We start from the raw sequence: 13874 nt of genomic DNA, 5'->3' as shown, positions 1-13874 counted from the left end.
ACCCTCTTCCTGGAGATCTACTGTCCTGTAGGTTATGAGTCCAACACTCTTCCTGGAGTTCTACTGTCCTGTAGGTTATGAGTCCAACACTCTTCCTGGAGTTCTACTGTCCTATAGGTTATGAGTCCAACACTCTTCCTGGAGTTCTACTGTCCTGTAGGTTATGAGTCCAACACTCTTCCTGGAGTTCTACTGTCCTGTAGGTTATGAGTCCAACACTCTTCCTGGAGTTCTACTGTCCTATAGGTTATGAGTCCAACACTCTTCCTGGAGTTCTACTGTCCTGTAGGTTATGAGTCCAACACTCTTCCTGGAGATCTACTGTCCTGTAGGTTATGAGTCCAACCCTCTTCCTGGAGTTCTACTGTCCTATAGGTTATCAGTCCAACCCTCTTCCTCGAGATCTACTGTCCTATAGGTTATCAGTCCAAACCTAATTTAGTATATCTGATTCAGCTAGTTAAGGTCTTTGTTGAGCAGCTAATTAGTAGAAATAGGTGATATTATCATCGCAGTGTTACATAAAACCCTAACTAGAACTTACGGGGAATCTTATTAACTAATGTCATGGGAATGTTCACAGTTTGCTGGGATGACATAACTCCCAATGAACTCTGAACTCCTCCAACTATTGACTCCAGCAAAAACGGATCATCTAACTAAACATTGATGTGATAGTTCATGCTGAAACGTGTTAAACATTAACCGTATTCACTAAGTAGATTGGTTATATTTAGGATCATATTTTACAGCTTTGTCATTCTATTTTGTATACTAATATTAATGTATTATTTTTTTTTACTTTACATGTTTTAAAAAATCCATCAAATCCTAAAAGTTTTGATAATTCTGCTACTTTACTGGTAACCTTTTGCCAACTCATGTCTGTATACTGAACTAAGTGTCCTCCTCAGTGTGTTCTGCTGTCTGCTACCCAGGCAGCCCTCCAGAGCCAGGTATTGAGATGGAGGGACTGGCCAGTAGGAGGCAGTCAGAGACGATCCCTCTGACCCCTGAACCACAGGAAGTCCCACCACAGAAGAGGAAGAAGAAAAAGAAAGCTCAGACCCAAGGTACCCTAGGTTCTGTTACCCTAGGTTCTGTTACCCTAGCACCCTGAATAAACTGAAGTTAAAAAAGTAACACAGTAAAATAACAATAGCGAGGCTATATACCTGGGGTACCGAGTCAATGTGCAGGGGTACAGGTTATTCAAGGTAATAATATGTACAGGTAGGTAGGGGTAAAGGGACTATGCATAGCAGCAGTAGCAGCAGTGTAAAACATGCAAATAGTGTTATGACTTGGGGGTAGAAGCTGTTAAGGAGCCTTTTGGACCTACACTTTGCGCAAAGAGAAGGTGGCTGGAGTCTTTGACCTTTTTTGGGGCCTTCCTCTGACACCGCCTGGTATAGAGGTCCTGGATGGCAGGAAGCTTGGCCCGTGATGTGCTGGGCCATACGCACCACCCTCTGTAGTGCCTTATGGTCAGATGACGAGCAGTTGTCATACCAGGCGGTGATGCAGCCGGTCAAGATGCTCTCGATGGTACAGCGGTATACATTTTTGAGGATCTGGGACCCATGAGTGGGGGATAGGTGTGGTCGTGTCCTCTCGTGTTTGGACCAATGATAGTCTGTCTTGTCGTGTTTGGACCAATGATAGTCTGTCTTGTCGTGTTTGGACCAATGATAGTCTGTCTTGTCGTGTTTGGACCAATGATAGTCTGTCTTGTCGTGTTTGACCAATGATAGTCTGTCTTGCCGTGTTTGGACCAATGATAGTCTGTCTTGTCGTGTTTGACCAATGATAGTCTGTCTTGTCGTGTTGGGCCAATGCAACCGTAGGCCTATAACTTTCATTGCTCTTTCACACTGAAGACGGGTGAATATTGATGGGGGAGATTCATAAATTATGGTTATGAAATAAACAACAACTTGTTTCTCACAATTGTAGCAAGTTGTGAACGCCACAAACAACGTTACCACTGCGAGAATGAGAACGGTAAATTACTGTAATTAATACATGCATTAACAGCAATGAATGTAACCAAATGACAGAGATTAATGGTATGTTTAGTCCTGGTGACGTAATGGAGAATTGATCCAAATCTACAATCAACGGGCAAACAATTCACACAATGAGAGCCCACGCATTGGCTGGAGACAGTGGAGCACATTCTGGAGAGAGAGACACACACACACACCTCTCCCTTTCCTCGTCTCAACATTTTAAATGATGCTCGAGCCACGTTATCTTCACATATCTTCACAGATGTTTTTCACAGACATCTTGGCCATGTTCTGTTATAATCGCCACCCGGCACAGCCAGAAGAGGACTGGCCACCCGACATAGCCTGGTTCCTCTCTAGGTTTCTTCCTAGGTTTTGGCCTTTCTAGGGAGTTTTTCCTAGCCACCGTGCTTCTACACCTGCATTGCTTGCTGTTTGGGGTTTTAGGCTGGATTTCTGTACAGCACTTTTTAGATATTAGCTGATGTAAGAAGGGCTTTATAAATAGATTTGAAATGTGACATCCGCAACTCAATAATCAGCGAGTCTTATTGCCACGAGTGCTGCCCATATTGCGGAAATAAGCATCAACCAGTGGGTCTTGCGACGGGTATACAGAGATGACCAGTTTACAGAGGAGTATAGAGTGCAGTGATGTGTCCTATAAGGAGCATTGGTGGCAAATCTGTATAGACAGGAGGAATTATATAATGTTGGAAAATGCATTTCCATTTACTACACTATTGGACCCACCACTATGTCATCTCTCTCCTGTTCTATTGGACCCACCACTATGTCATCTCTCTCCTGTTCTATTGGACCCACCACTATGTCATCTTTCTCCTGTTCTATTAGACCCACCACTATGTCATCTCTCTCCTGTTCTATTGGACCCACCACTATGTCATCTCTCTCCTGTTCTATTGGACCCACCACTATGTCATTTCTCATTTCACCAGGTGTGCTGTTTAGAATGGTGTTGTCTCAGGTGTGCTGTTTAGAATGGTGTTTCCCAGGTGTGCTGTTTAGAATGGTGTTTCCCCAGGTGTGCTGTTTAGAATGGTGTTTTCCCAGGTGTGCTGTTTAGAATGGTGTTTCCCAGGTGGTCTGTTTAGAATGGTGTTTCCCAGGTGTGCTGTTTAGAATGGTGTTTCCCAGGTGGTCTGTTTAGAATGGTGTTTCCCAGGTGTGCTGTTTAGAATGGTGTTTCCCAGGTGGTCTGTTTAGAACGGTGTTTCCCAGGTGTGCTGTTAAGAATGGTGTTTCCCAGGTGTGCTGTTTAGAATGGTGTTTCCCAGGTGGTCTGTTTAGAATAGTGTTTCACCAGGTGTTCTGTTTGAACGGTGTTTCCCAGGTGTGCTGTTTAGAACGGTGTTTCCCAGGTGGTCTGTTTAGAATGGTGGTTCCCCAGGTGGTCTGTTTAGAATGGTGTTTCCCAGGTGGTCTGTTTAGAATGGTGTTTCCCAGGTGTGCTGTTTAGAATGGTGTTTCCCAGGTGGTCTGTTCAGAATGGTGTTTCCCCAGGTGGTCTGTTTAGAATGGTGTTTCCCAGGTGGTCTGTTTAGAATGGTGTTTCCCAGGTGGTCTGTTTAGAATGGTGTTTCCCAGGTGGTCTGTTTAGAACGGTGTTTCGGTTTTTCGGATGACTGCCTTGCCTGGTTCACCAATTACCTTGCAGACAGAGTTCAGTGTGTCAAATCGGAGGGCATGCTGTCCGGTCCTCTGGCAGTCTCTATTGGGGTGCCACAGGGTTCAATTCTCGGGCCGACTCTTTTCTCTGTATATATCAATGATGTTGCTCTTGCTGCGGGCGATTCCCTGATCCACCTCTACGCAGACGACACCATTCTATATACTTCCGGCCCGTCCTTGGACACTGTGCTATCTAACCTCCAAACGAGCTTCAATGCCATACAACACTCCTTCCATGGCCTCCAACTGCTCTTAAACGCTAGTAATACCAAATGCATGCTTTTCAACCGATCGCTGCCTGCATCCGCATGCCCGACGAGCATCACCACCCTGGATGATTCCGACCTTGAATATGTGGACATCTATAAGTACCTAGGTGTCTGGCTAGACTGTAAACTCTCCTTCCAGACTCATATCAAACATCTCCAATCGAAAATCAAATCAAGAGTCGGCTTTCTATTCCGCAACAAAGCCTCCTTCACTCACGCCGCCAAACTTACCCTAGTAAAACTGACTATCCTACCGATCCTCGACTTCGGCGATGTCATCTACAAAATTGCTTCCAACACTCTACTCAGCAAACTGGATGCAGTTCATCACAGTGCCATCCGTTTTGTCACTAAAGCACCTTATACCACCCACCACTGCGACTTGTATGCTCTAGTCGGCTGGCCCTGTTCATATTCGTCGCCAGACCCACTGGCTCCAGGTCATCTACAAGTCCATGCTAGGTAAAGCTCCGCCTTATCTCAGTTCACTGGTCACGATGGCAACACCCATCCATAGCACGCGCTCCAGCAGGTTCCCGAGAGCTTCTGGTCAGCGGGGTGGTGGCACCGGGATCCTCATCTCTCCCAAGTGGTCATTCTCTCTTTCTCCCCTTACCCATCTGTCTATCGCCTCCTTTGAATTCCATGCTGTCACAGTTACCAGCCCTTTCAAGCTTAACATCCTTATCATTTATCGCCCTCCAGGTTCCCTCGGAGAGTTCATCAATGAGCTTGATGCCTTGATAAGCTCCTTTCCTGAGGACGGCTCACCTCTCACAGTCCTGGGCGACTTTAACCTCCCCACGTCTACCTTTGACTCATTCCTCTCTGCCTCCTTCTTTCCACTCCTCTCCTCTTTTGACCTCACCCTCTCACCTTCCCCCTACTCACAAGGCAGACAATACGCTCGACCTCATCTTTACTAGATGCTGTTCTTCCACTAACCTCATTGCAACTCCCCTCCAAGTCTCCGACCACTACCTTGTATCCTTTTCCCTCTCGCTCTCATCCAACACTTCCCACACTGCCCCTACTCGGATGGTACCGCGCCGTCCCAACCTTCGCTCTCTCACCCCGCTACTCTCTCCTCTTCCATCCTATCATCTCTTCCCTCTGCTCAAACCTTCTCCAACCTATCTCCTGATTCTGCCTCCTCAACCCTCCTCTCTTCCCTTTCTGCATCCTTTGACTCTCTATGTCCCCTATCCTCCAGGCCGGCTCGGTCCTCCCCTCCCGCTCCGTGGCTCGACGACTCATTGCGAGCTCACAGAACAGGGCTCCGGGCAGCCGAGCGGAAATGGAGGTTCGCCTCCTGCGGACCTGGCATCCTTTCACTCCCTCCTCTCTACATTTTCCTCCTCTGTCTCTGTTGCTAAAGCCACTTTCTACCACTCTAAATTCCAAGCATCTGCCTCTAACCCTAGGAAGCTCTTTGCCACCTTCTCCTCCCTCCTGAATCCTCCTCCCCCTCCCCCCTCCTCCCTCTCTGCAGATGACTTCGTCAACCATTTTGAAAAGAAGGTCGAAGACATCCGATCCTCGTTTGCTAAGTCAAACGACACCGCTGGTTCTGCTCACACTGCCCTACCCTGTGCTCTGACCTCTTTCTCCCTCTCTCTCCAGATGAAATCTCGCTTCTTGTGACGGCCGGCCGCCCAACAACCTGCCCGCTTGACCCTATCCCCTACTCTCTTCTCCAGACCATTTCCGGAGACCTTCTCCCTTACCTCACCTCGCTCATCAACTCATCCCTGACCGCTGGCTATGTCCCTTCCGTCTTCAAGAGAGCGAGAGTTGCACCCCTTCTAAAAAAACCTACACTCGATCCCTCCGATGTCAACAACTACAGACCAGTATCCCTTCTTTCTTTTCTCTCCAAAACTCTTGAACGTGCCGTCCTTGGCCAGCTCTCCCGCTATCTCTCTCAGAATGACCTTCTCGATCCAAATCAGTCAGGTTTTAAGACTAGTCATTCAACTGAGACTGCTCTTCTCTGTATCACGGAGGCGCTCCGCACTGCTAAAGCTAACTCTCTCTCCTCTGCTCTCATCCTTCTAGACCTATCAGCTGCCTTCGATACTGTGAACCATCAGATCCTCCTCTCCACCCTCTCCGGGTTGGGCATCTCCGGCGCGGCCCTCGCTTGGATTGCGTCCTACCTGACAGGTCGCTCCTACCAGGTGGCGTGGCGAGAATCTGTCTCCTCACCACGCGCTCTCACCACTGGTGTCCCCCAGGGCTCTGTTCTAGGCCCTCTCCTACACCAAGTCACTTGGCTCTGTCATAACCTCACATGGTCTCTCCTATCATTGCTATGCAGAGGACACACAATTAATCTTCTCCTTTCCCCCTTCTGATGACCAGGTGGCGAATCGCATGTCTGGCAGACATATCAGTGTGGATGACGGATCACCACCTCAAGCTGAACCTCGGCGAGACGGAGCTGCTCGTCCTCCCGGGGAAGGACTGCCCGTTCCATGATCTCGCCATCACGGTTGACAACTCCATTGTGTCCTCCTCCCAGAGCGCTAAGAACCTTGGCGTGATCCTGGACAACACCCTGTCGTTCTCAACTAACATCAAGGCGGTGGCCCGTTCCTGTAGGTTCATGCTCTACAACATCCGCAGAGTACGACCCTGCCTCACACAGGAAGCGGCGCAGGTCCTAATCCAGGCACTTGTCGTCTCCCGTCTGGATTACTGCAACTCGCTGTTGGCTGGGCTCCCTGCCTGTGCCATTAAACCCCTACAACTCATCCAGAACGCCGCAGCCCGTCTGGTGTTCAACCTTCCCAAGTTCTCTCACGTCACCCCGCTCCTACGCTCTCTCCACTGGCTTCCAGTTGAAGCTCGCATCCGCTACAAGACCATGGTGCTTGCCTACGGAGCTGTGAGGGGAACGGCACCGCAGTACCTCCAGGCTCTGATCAGGCCCTACACCCAAACAAGGGCACTGCGTTCATCCACCTCTGGCCTGCTCGCCTCCCTACCACTGAGGAAGTACAGTTCCCGCTCAGCCCAGTCAAAATTGTTCGCTGCTCTGGCCCCCAATGGTGGAACAAACTCCCTCACGACGCCAGGACAGCGGAGTCAATCACCACCTTCCGGAGACACCTGAAACCCCACCTCTTTAAGGAATACCTAGGATAGGATAAAGTAATCCTTCTCACCCCCCCCTTAAATGATTTAGATGCACTATTGTAAAGTGGCTGTTCCACTGGATGTCATAAGGTGAATTCACCAATTTGTAAGTCGCTCTGGATAAGAGCGTCTGCCAAATGACTTAAATGTAATGTAATGTTAAATGTGTATCTCACTGATCATCCCTAAAGCCAACACCTCATTTGGCTGCCTTTCGTTCCAGTACTCTGCTGCCTGTGACTGGAACGAATTGCAAAAATCCCTGAAGTTGGAGACTTTTATCTCCCTCACCAACTTCAAACATCTGCTATCTGAGCAGCTAACCGATCGCTGCAGCTGTACATAGTCTACTGGTAAATAGCCCACCCATTTTCACCTACCTCATCCCCATACTGTTTTTATTTATTTACTTTTCTGCTCTTTTGCACACCAATATCTCTACCTGTACATGACCATCTGATCATTTATCACTCCAGTGTTAATCTGCAAAATTGTAATTATTCGCCTACCTCCTCATGCCTTTTGCACACAATGAATATAGACTCCCCTTTTTTTCTACTGTGTTATTGACTTGTTAATTGTTTACTCCATGTGTAACTCTGTGTTGTCTGTTCACACTGCTATGCTTTATCTTGGCCAGGTCGCAGTTGCAAATGAGAACTTGTTCTCAACTAGCCTACCTGGTTAAATAAAGGTGAAATAAAATAAAAGTGGTCTGTTTAGAACCGTGTTTCCCAGGTGTGCTGTTTAGAATGGTGTTTTCCCAGGTGTGCTGTTTAGAACAGTGTTTCCCAGGTGGTCTGTTTAGAACGGTGTTTCCCAGGTGTGCTGTTTAGAACGGTGTTTCCCAGGTGTGCTGTTTAGAACGGTGTTTCCCAGGTGTGCTGTTTAGAATGGTGTTTCCCAGGTGTGCTGTTTAGAACGGTGTTTCCCAGGTGGTCTGTTTAGAACGGTGTTTCCCAGGTGTGCTGTTTAGAACGGTGTTTCCCAGGTGGTCTGTTTAGAACCGTGTTTCCCAGGTGTGCTGTTTAGAACGGTGTTTCCCAGGTGTGCTGTTTAGAACAGTGTTTTCCCAGGTGTGCTGTTTAGAATGGTGTTTCCCAGGTGTGCTGTTTAGAACGGTGTTTTACCAGGTGTGCTGTTTAGAACGGTGTTTTCCCAGGTGTGCTGTTTAGAACGGTGTTTCCCAGGTGTGTCTGGCGTCACATCTTCCTAACGGTAACCCTGCTGCTGCCTGGACCGGTCGGTCACGTTGTCTGGCGTCACATCTTCCTAACGGTAACCCTGCTGCTGCCTGGACCGGTCGGTCACGTTGTCTGGCGTCACATCTTCCTAATGGTAACCCTGCTGCTGCCTGGACCGGTCGGTCACGTTGTCTGGCGTCACATCTTCCTAACGGTAACCCTGCTGCTGCCTGGACCGGTCAGTCGGTCACGTTGTCTGGCGTCACATCTTCCTAACGGTAACCCTGCTGCTGCCTGGACCGGTCAGTCGGTCACGTTGTCTGGCGTCACATCTTCCTAACGGTAACCCTGCTGCTGCCTGGACCGGTCAGTCGGTCACGTTGTCTGGCGTCACATCTTAGAACGGTAACCCTGCTGCTGCCTGGACCGGTCGGTCACGTTGTCTGGCGTCACATCTTCCTAACAGTAACCCTGCTGCTGCCTGGACCGGTCGGTCACGTTGTCTGGCGTCACATCTTCCTAACGGTAACCCTGCAGCTGCCTGGACCGGTCGGTCACGTTGTCTGGCGTCACATCTTCCTAACGGTAACCCTGCTGCTGCCTGGACCGGTCGGTCACGTTGTCTGGCGTCACATCTTCCTAACGGTAACCCTGCTGCTGCCTGGACCGGTCGGTCACGTTGTCTGGCGTCACATCTTCCTAACGGTAACCCTGCTGCTGCCTGGACCGGTCGGTCACGTTGTCTGGCGTCACATCTTCCTAACGGTAACCCTGCTGCTGCCTGGACCGGTCGGTCACGTTGTCTAGCGTCACATCTTCCTAACGGTAACCCTGCTGCTGCCTGGACCGGTCGGTCACGTTGTCTGGCGTCACATCTTCCTAAGGTAACCCTGCTGCTGCCTGGAACGGTCGGTCACGTTGTCTGGCATCACATCTTCCTAACGGTAACCCTGCTGCTGCCTGGACCGGTCGGTCACGTTGTCTGGCGTCACATCTTCCTAACGGTAACCCTGCTGCTGCCTGGACCGGTCGGTCACGTTGTCTGGCGTCACATCTTCCTAACGGTAACCCTGCTGCTGCCTGGACCGGTCGGTCACGTTGTCTGGCGTCACATCTTCCTAACGGTAACCCTGCTGCTGCCTGGACCGGTCGGTCACGTTGTCTGGCGTCACATCTTCCTAACGGTAACCCTGCTGCTGCCTGGACCGGTCGGTCACATTGTCTTACGTCACATCTTCCTAACGGTAACCCTGCTGCTGCCTGGACCGGTGGTCACATTGTCTTACGTCACATCTTCCTAACGGTAACCCTGCTGCTGCCTGGACCGGTCGGTCGGTGGGTGTTTTCTGGCGTCACATCTTCCTAATGGTAACCCTGCTGCTGCCTGGACCGGTCGGTCGGTCGGTGGGTCACGTAGTCTGGCGTCACATCTTCCTAACGGTAACCCTGCTGCTGCCTGGACCGGTCGGTCACGTTGTCTGGCGTCACATCTTCCTAACGGTAACCCTGCTGCTGCCTGGACCGGTCGGTCACGTTGTCTGGCGTCACATCTTCCTAACGGTAACCCTGCTGCTGCCTGGACCGGTCGGTCACGTTGTCTGGCGTCACATCTTCTTAACGGTAACCCTGCTGCTGCCTGGACCGGTCGGTCGGTCACGTTGTCTGGCGTCACATCTTCCTAACGGTAACCCTGCTGCTGCCTGGACTGGTCGGTCACGTTGTCTGGCGTCACATCTTCCTAACGGTAACCCTGCTGCTGCCTGGACCGGTCGGTCACGTTGTCTGGCGTCACATCTTCCTAACGGTAACCCTGCTGCTGCCTGGACCGGTCGGTCACATTGTCTTACGTCACATCTTCCTAACGGTAACCCTGCTGCTGCCTGGACCGGTCGGTCACATTGTCTTACGTCACATCTTCCTAACGGTAACCCTGCTGCTGCCTGGACCGGTCGGTCGGTGGGTGTTTTCTGGCGTCACATCTTCCTAATGGTAACCCTGCTGCTGCCTGGACCGGTCGGTCGGTCGGTGGGTCACGTAGTCTGGCGTCACATCTTCCTAACGGTAACCCTGCTGCTGCCTGGACCGGTCGGTCACGTTGTCTGGCGTCACATCTTCCTAACGGTAACCCTGCTGCTGCCTGGACCGGTCGGTCACGTTGTCTGGCGTCACATCTTCCTAACGGTAACCCTGCTGCTGCCTGGACCGGTCGGTCACGTTGTCTGGCGTCACATCTTCTTAACGGTAACCCTGCTGCTGCCTGGACCGGTCGGTCGGTCACGTTGTCTGGCGTCACATCTTCCTAACGGTAACCCTGCTGCTGCCTGGACTGGTCGGTCACGTTGTCTGGCGTCACATCTTCCTAACGGTAACCCTGCTGCTGCCTGGACCGGTCGGTCACGTTGTCTGGCGTCACATCTTCCTAACGGTAACCCTGCTGCTGCCTGGACCGGTCGGTCACGTTGTCTGGCGTCACATCTTCCTAACGGTAACCCTGCTGCTGCCTGGACCGGTCGGTCGGTCGTGGGTCACGTTGTCTGGCGTCACATCTTCCTAACGGTAACCCTGCTGCTGCCTGGACCGGTCGGTCACGTTGTCTGGCGTCACATCTTCCTAACGGTAACCTTGCTGCTGCCTGGACCGGTCGGTCGGTGGGTGTTGTCTGGCGTCACATCTTCCTAACGGTAACCCTGCTGCTGCCTGGACCGGTCGGTCGGTCGGTGGGTCACGTTGTCTGGCGTCACATCTTCCTAACGGTAACCCTGCTGCTGCCTGGACCGGTCGGTCACATTGTCTGGGGTCACATCTTCCTAACGGTAACCCTGCTGCTGCCTGGACCGGTCGGTCGGTGGGTGTTGTCTGGCGTCACATCTTCCTAACGGTAACCCTGCTGCTGCCTGGACCGGTCGGTCGGTCGGTGGGTCACGTTGTCTGGCGTCACATCTTCCTAACGGTAACCCTGCTGCTGCCTGGACCGGTCGGTCACATTGTCTGGCGTCACATCTTCCTAAAGGTAACCCTGCTGCTGCCTGGACCGGTCGGTCGGTGGGTGTTGTCTGGCGTCACATCTTCCTAACGGTAACCCTGCTGCTGCCTGAACCTCGGTCACGTTGTCTGGCGTCACATCTTCCTAACGGTAACCCTGCTGCTGCCTGGACCGGTCGGTCACGTTGTCTGGCGTCACATCTTCCTAACGGTAACCCTGCTGCTGCCTGGACCGGTCGGTCACATTGTCTAGCGTCACATCTTCCTAACGGTAACCCTGCTGCTGCCTGGACCGGTCGGTCACGTTGTCTGGCGTCACATCTTCCTAACGGTAACCCTGCTGCTGCCTGGACGGTCGGTCACGTTGTCTGGCATCACATCTTCCTAACGGTAACCCTGCTGCTGCCTGGACCGGTCGGTCACGTTGTCTGGCGTCACATCTTCCTAACGGTAACCCTGCTGCTGCCTGGACCGGTCGGTCACATTGTCTTACGTCACATCTTCCTAACGGTAACCCTGCTGCTGCCTGGACCGGTCGGTCGGTGGGTGTTTTCTGGCGTCACATCTTCCTAATGGTAACCCTGCTGCTGCCTGGACCGGTCGGTCGGTCGGTGGGTCACGTAGTCTGGCGTCACATCTTCCTAACGGTAACCCTGCTGCTGCCTGGACCGGTCGGTCACGTTGTCTGGCGTCACATCTTCCTAACGGTAACCCTGCTGCTGCCTGGACCGGTCGGTCACGTTGTCTGGCGTCACATCTTCCTAACGGTAACCCTGCTGCTGCCTGGACCGGTCGGTCACGTTGTCTGGCGTCACATCTTCCTAACGGTAACCCTGCTGCTGCCTGGACCGGTCAGTCACGTTGTCTGGCGTCACATCTTCCTAACGGTAACCCTGCTGCTGCCTGGACCGGTCGGTCGGTCACGTTGTCTGGCGTCACATCTTCCTAACGGTAACCCTGCTGCTGCCTGGACCGGTCGGTCACGTTGTCTGGCGTCACATCTTCCTAACGGTAACCCTGCTGCTGCCTGGTCCTCGGTCACGTTGTCTGGCGTCACATCTTCCTAACGGTAACCCTGCTGCTGCCTGGACCGGTCGGTCGGTCACGTTGTCTGGCGTCACATCTTCCTAACGGTAACCCTGCTGCTGCCTGGACCGGTCGGTCGGTCACATTGTCTGGCGTCACATCTTCCTAACGGTAACCCTCCTACTTTGTGTCTCCTACTTTGTGGCCTGGGTTTCCAGATGTTTCCTGTCGGCCGGTCGGTCACGTTGTCTGGCGTCACATCTTCCTAACGGTAACCCTGCTGCTTTGTGGCCTGGTTTTCCAGATGTTGCCTGGACTAAAACGATCTCCATTTAGAAAGGACAAGGCTTAAAGTCATGCTTTAGATCTTTTTGTATCCTTTTAGGCCAGTAGTTTTGAAAGTAGTGCTTACAAAGCCTAAATGGGTCCGGCCCTCATCATTGTGCACCACGTCATCAATTTCATATATGTTACATCCTACAAAAATATATATCTATGTTTATTCGTAAAATAAGTTCTGAATTTGTAAGTTCTTAAGACCCACGGACTGCATGTTTAATCTGTGTCTAGATAGCTGGCCCTGTATGTCTTTTATTTATCAGACTACAGCCCAGAGAGATGCTCTGCCTGGTGTGTAGACTATTGTCACAGTTGGTTGCAGCTGGACATAGTTGCTTGTTCGTTAGTTGGTCCTGATTTAACACAAAGAGTCTACCACGGACTGTACTACTCAATAATTAGTTGTATAGATGTATAGAAAGCCTTTAAACCTCTCTCATCTCCATGCGTAATTATCTATTCTCAAATGGCTGGTAAATTATGTCTATCTATTTTATCTAATCTTATCTATCTATCTTATCTTACCTATATATCTTATCTTATCTATCTTATCTATCTTAGATATATATCTTATATATCTTATCTTATCTATATATCTTATCCTTATCTATCTAATCTTATCTATTTATCTTATATATATCTTATCTATCGTATATATCTATATTATCTCATCTGTCTTATCTATCTAATCTTATCTATCTTATCTATCTATCTTATCTATCTTATCTTACCTATCTATGTTATCTTTCTAATCTTATTTTATGTATCTAATCTTATCTATTTATCTTATATATATCTTATCTATCGTATATATCTATATTATCTCATCTGTCTTATCTATCTAATCTTATCTATCTTAGATAAGATATATAAGATACGATTAGATATCTATACTATCTTATCTATCTATCTATCTTATCTTACCTATATATCTTATCTATCTATCTAATCGTATCTTATCTATCTATCTTACCTATATATCTTATCTTATCTATCTATCTTATATATATATATATATATCTAATATATCTTATCTTATCTATCTATCTTACCTATATATCTTATCCTTATCTATCTAATCGTATCTTATATATCTTATCTATCTATCTATCTTATATATATATATCTTATCTTTCTAATCTTATTTTATCTATCTATCTATCTATCTAAACTTATCTATCTATCTTATATATATCTTAACTAATCTTATCTTATCTATCATATATATC

General features: G+C 49.6%; 1 protein-coding gene across 1 annotated transcript in view; it reads left to right on the top strand.

Moving 5' to 3' along the window:
• The first annotated feature begins 964 nt into the window (after positions 1–964).
• The window catches only part of LOC135528937 (transmembrane protein 237A-like), a 139553-nt gene continuing 126643 nt past the window's right edge, over positions 965–13874 (top strand). The window contains exon 1 of the mRNA XM_064957930.1: positions 965–1087. Coding sequence (XP_064814002.1) covers positions 965–1087 — 123 coding nt within the window. The remainder of the gene's footprint in view (positions 1088–13874) is intronic.

This window comes from Oncorhynchus masou, unplaced genomic scaffold, assembly GCF_036934945.1.
Source record: "Oncorhynchus masou masou isolate Uvic2021 unplaced genomic scaffold, UVic_Omas_1.1 unplaced_scaffold_1060, whole genome shotgun sequence".
NCBI lineage: Eukaryota > Metazoa > Chordata > Actinopteri > Salmoniformes > Salmonidae > Oncorhynchus > Oncorhynchus masou.
The sequence above is the reverse complement of the archived record's forward strand: the minus strand, read 5'-3'. Positions and strand labels throughout refer to the sequence as shown.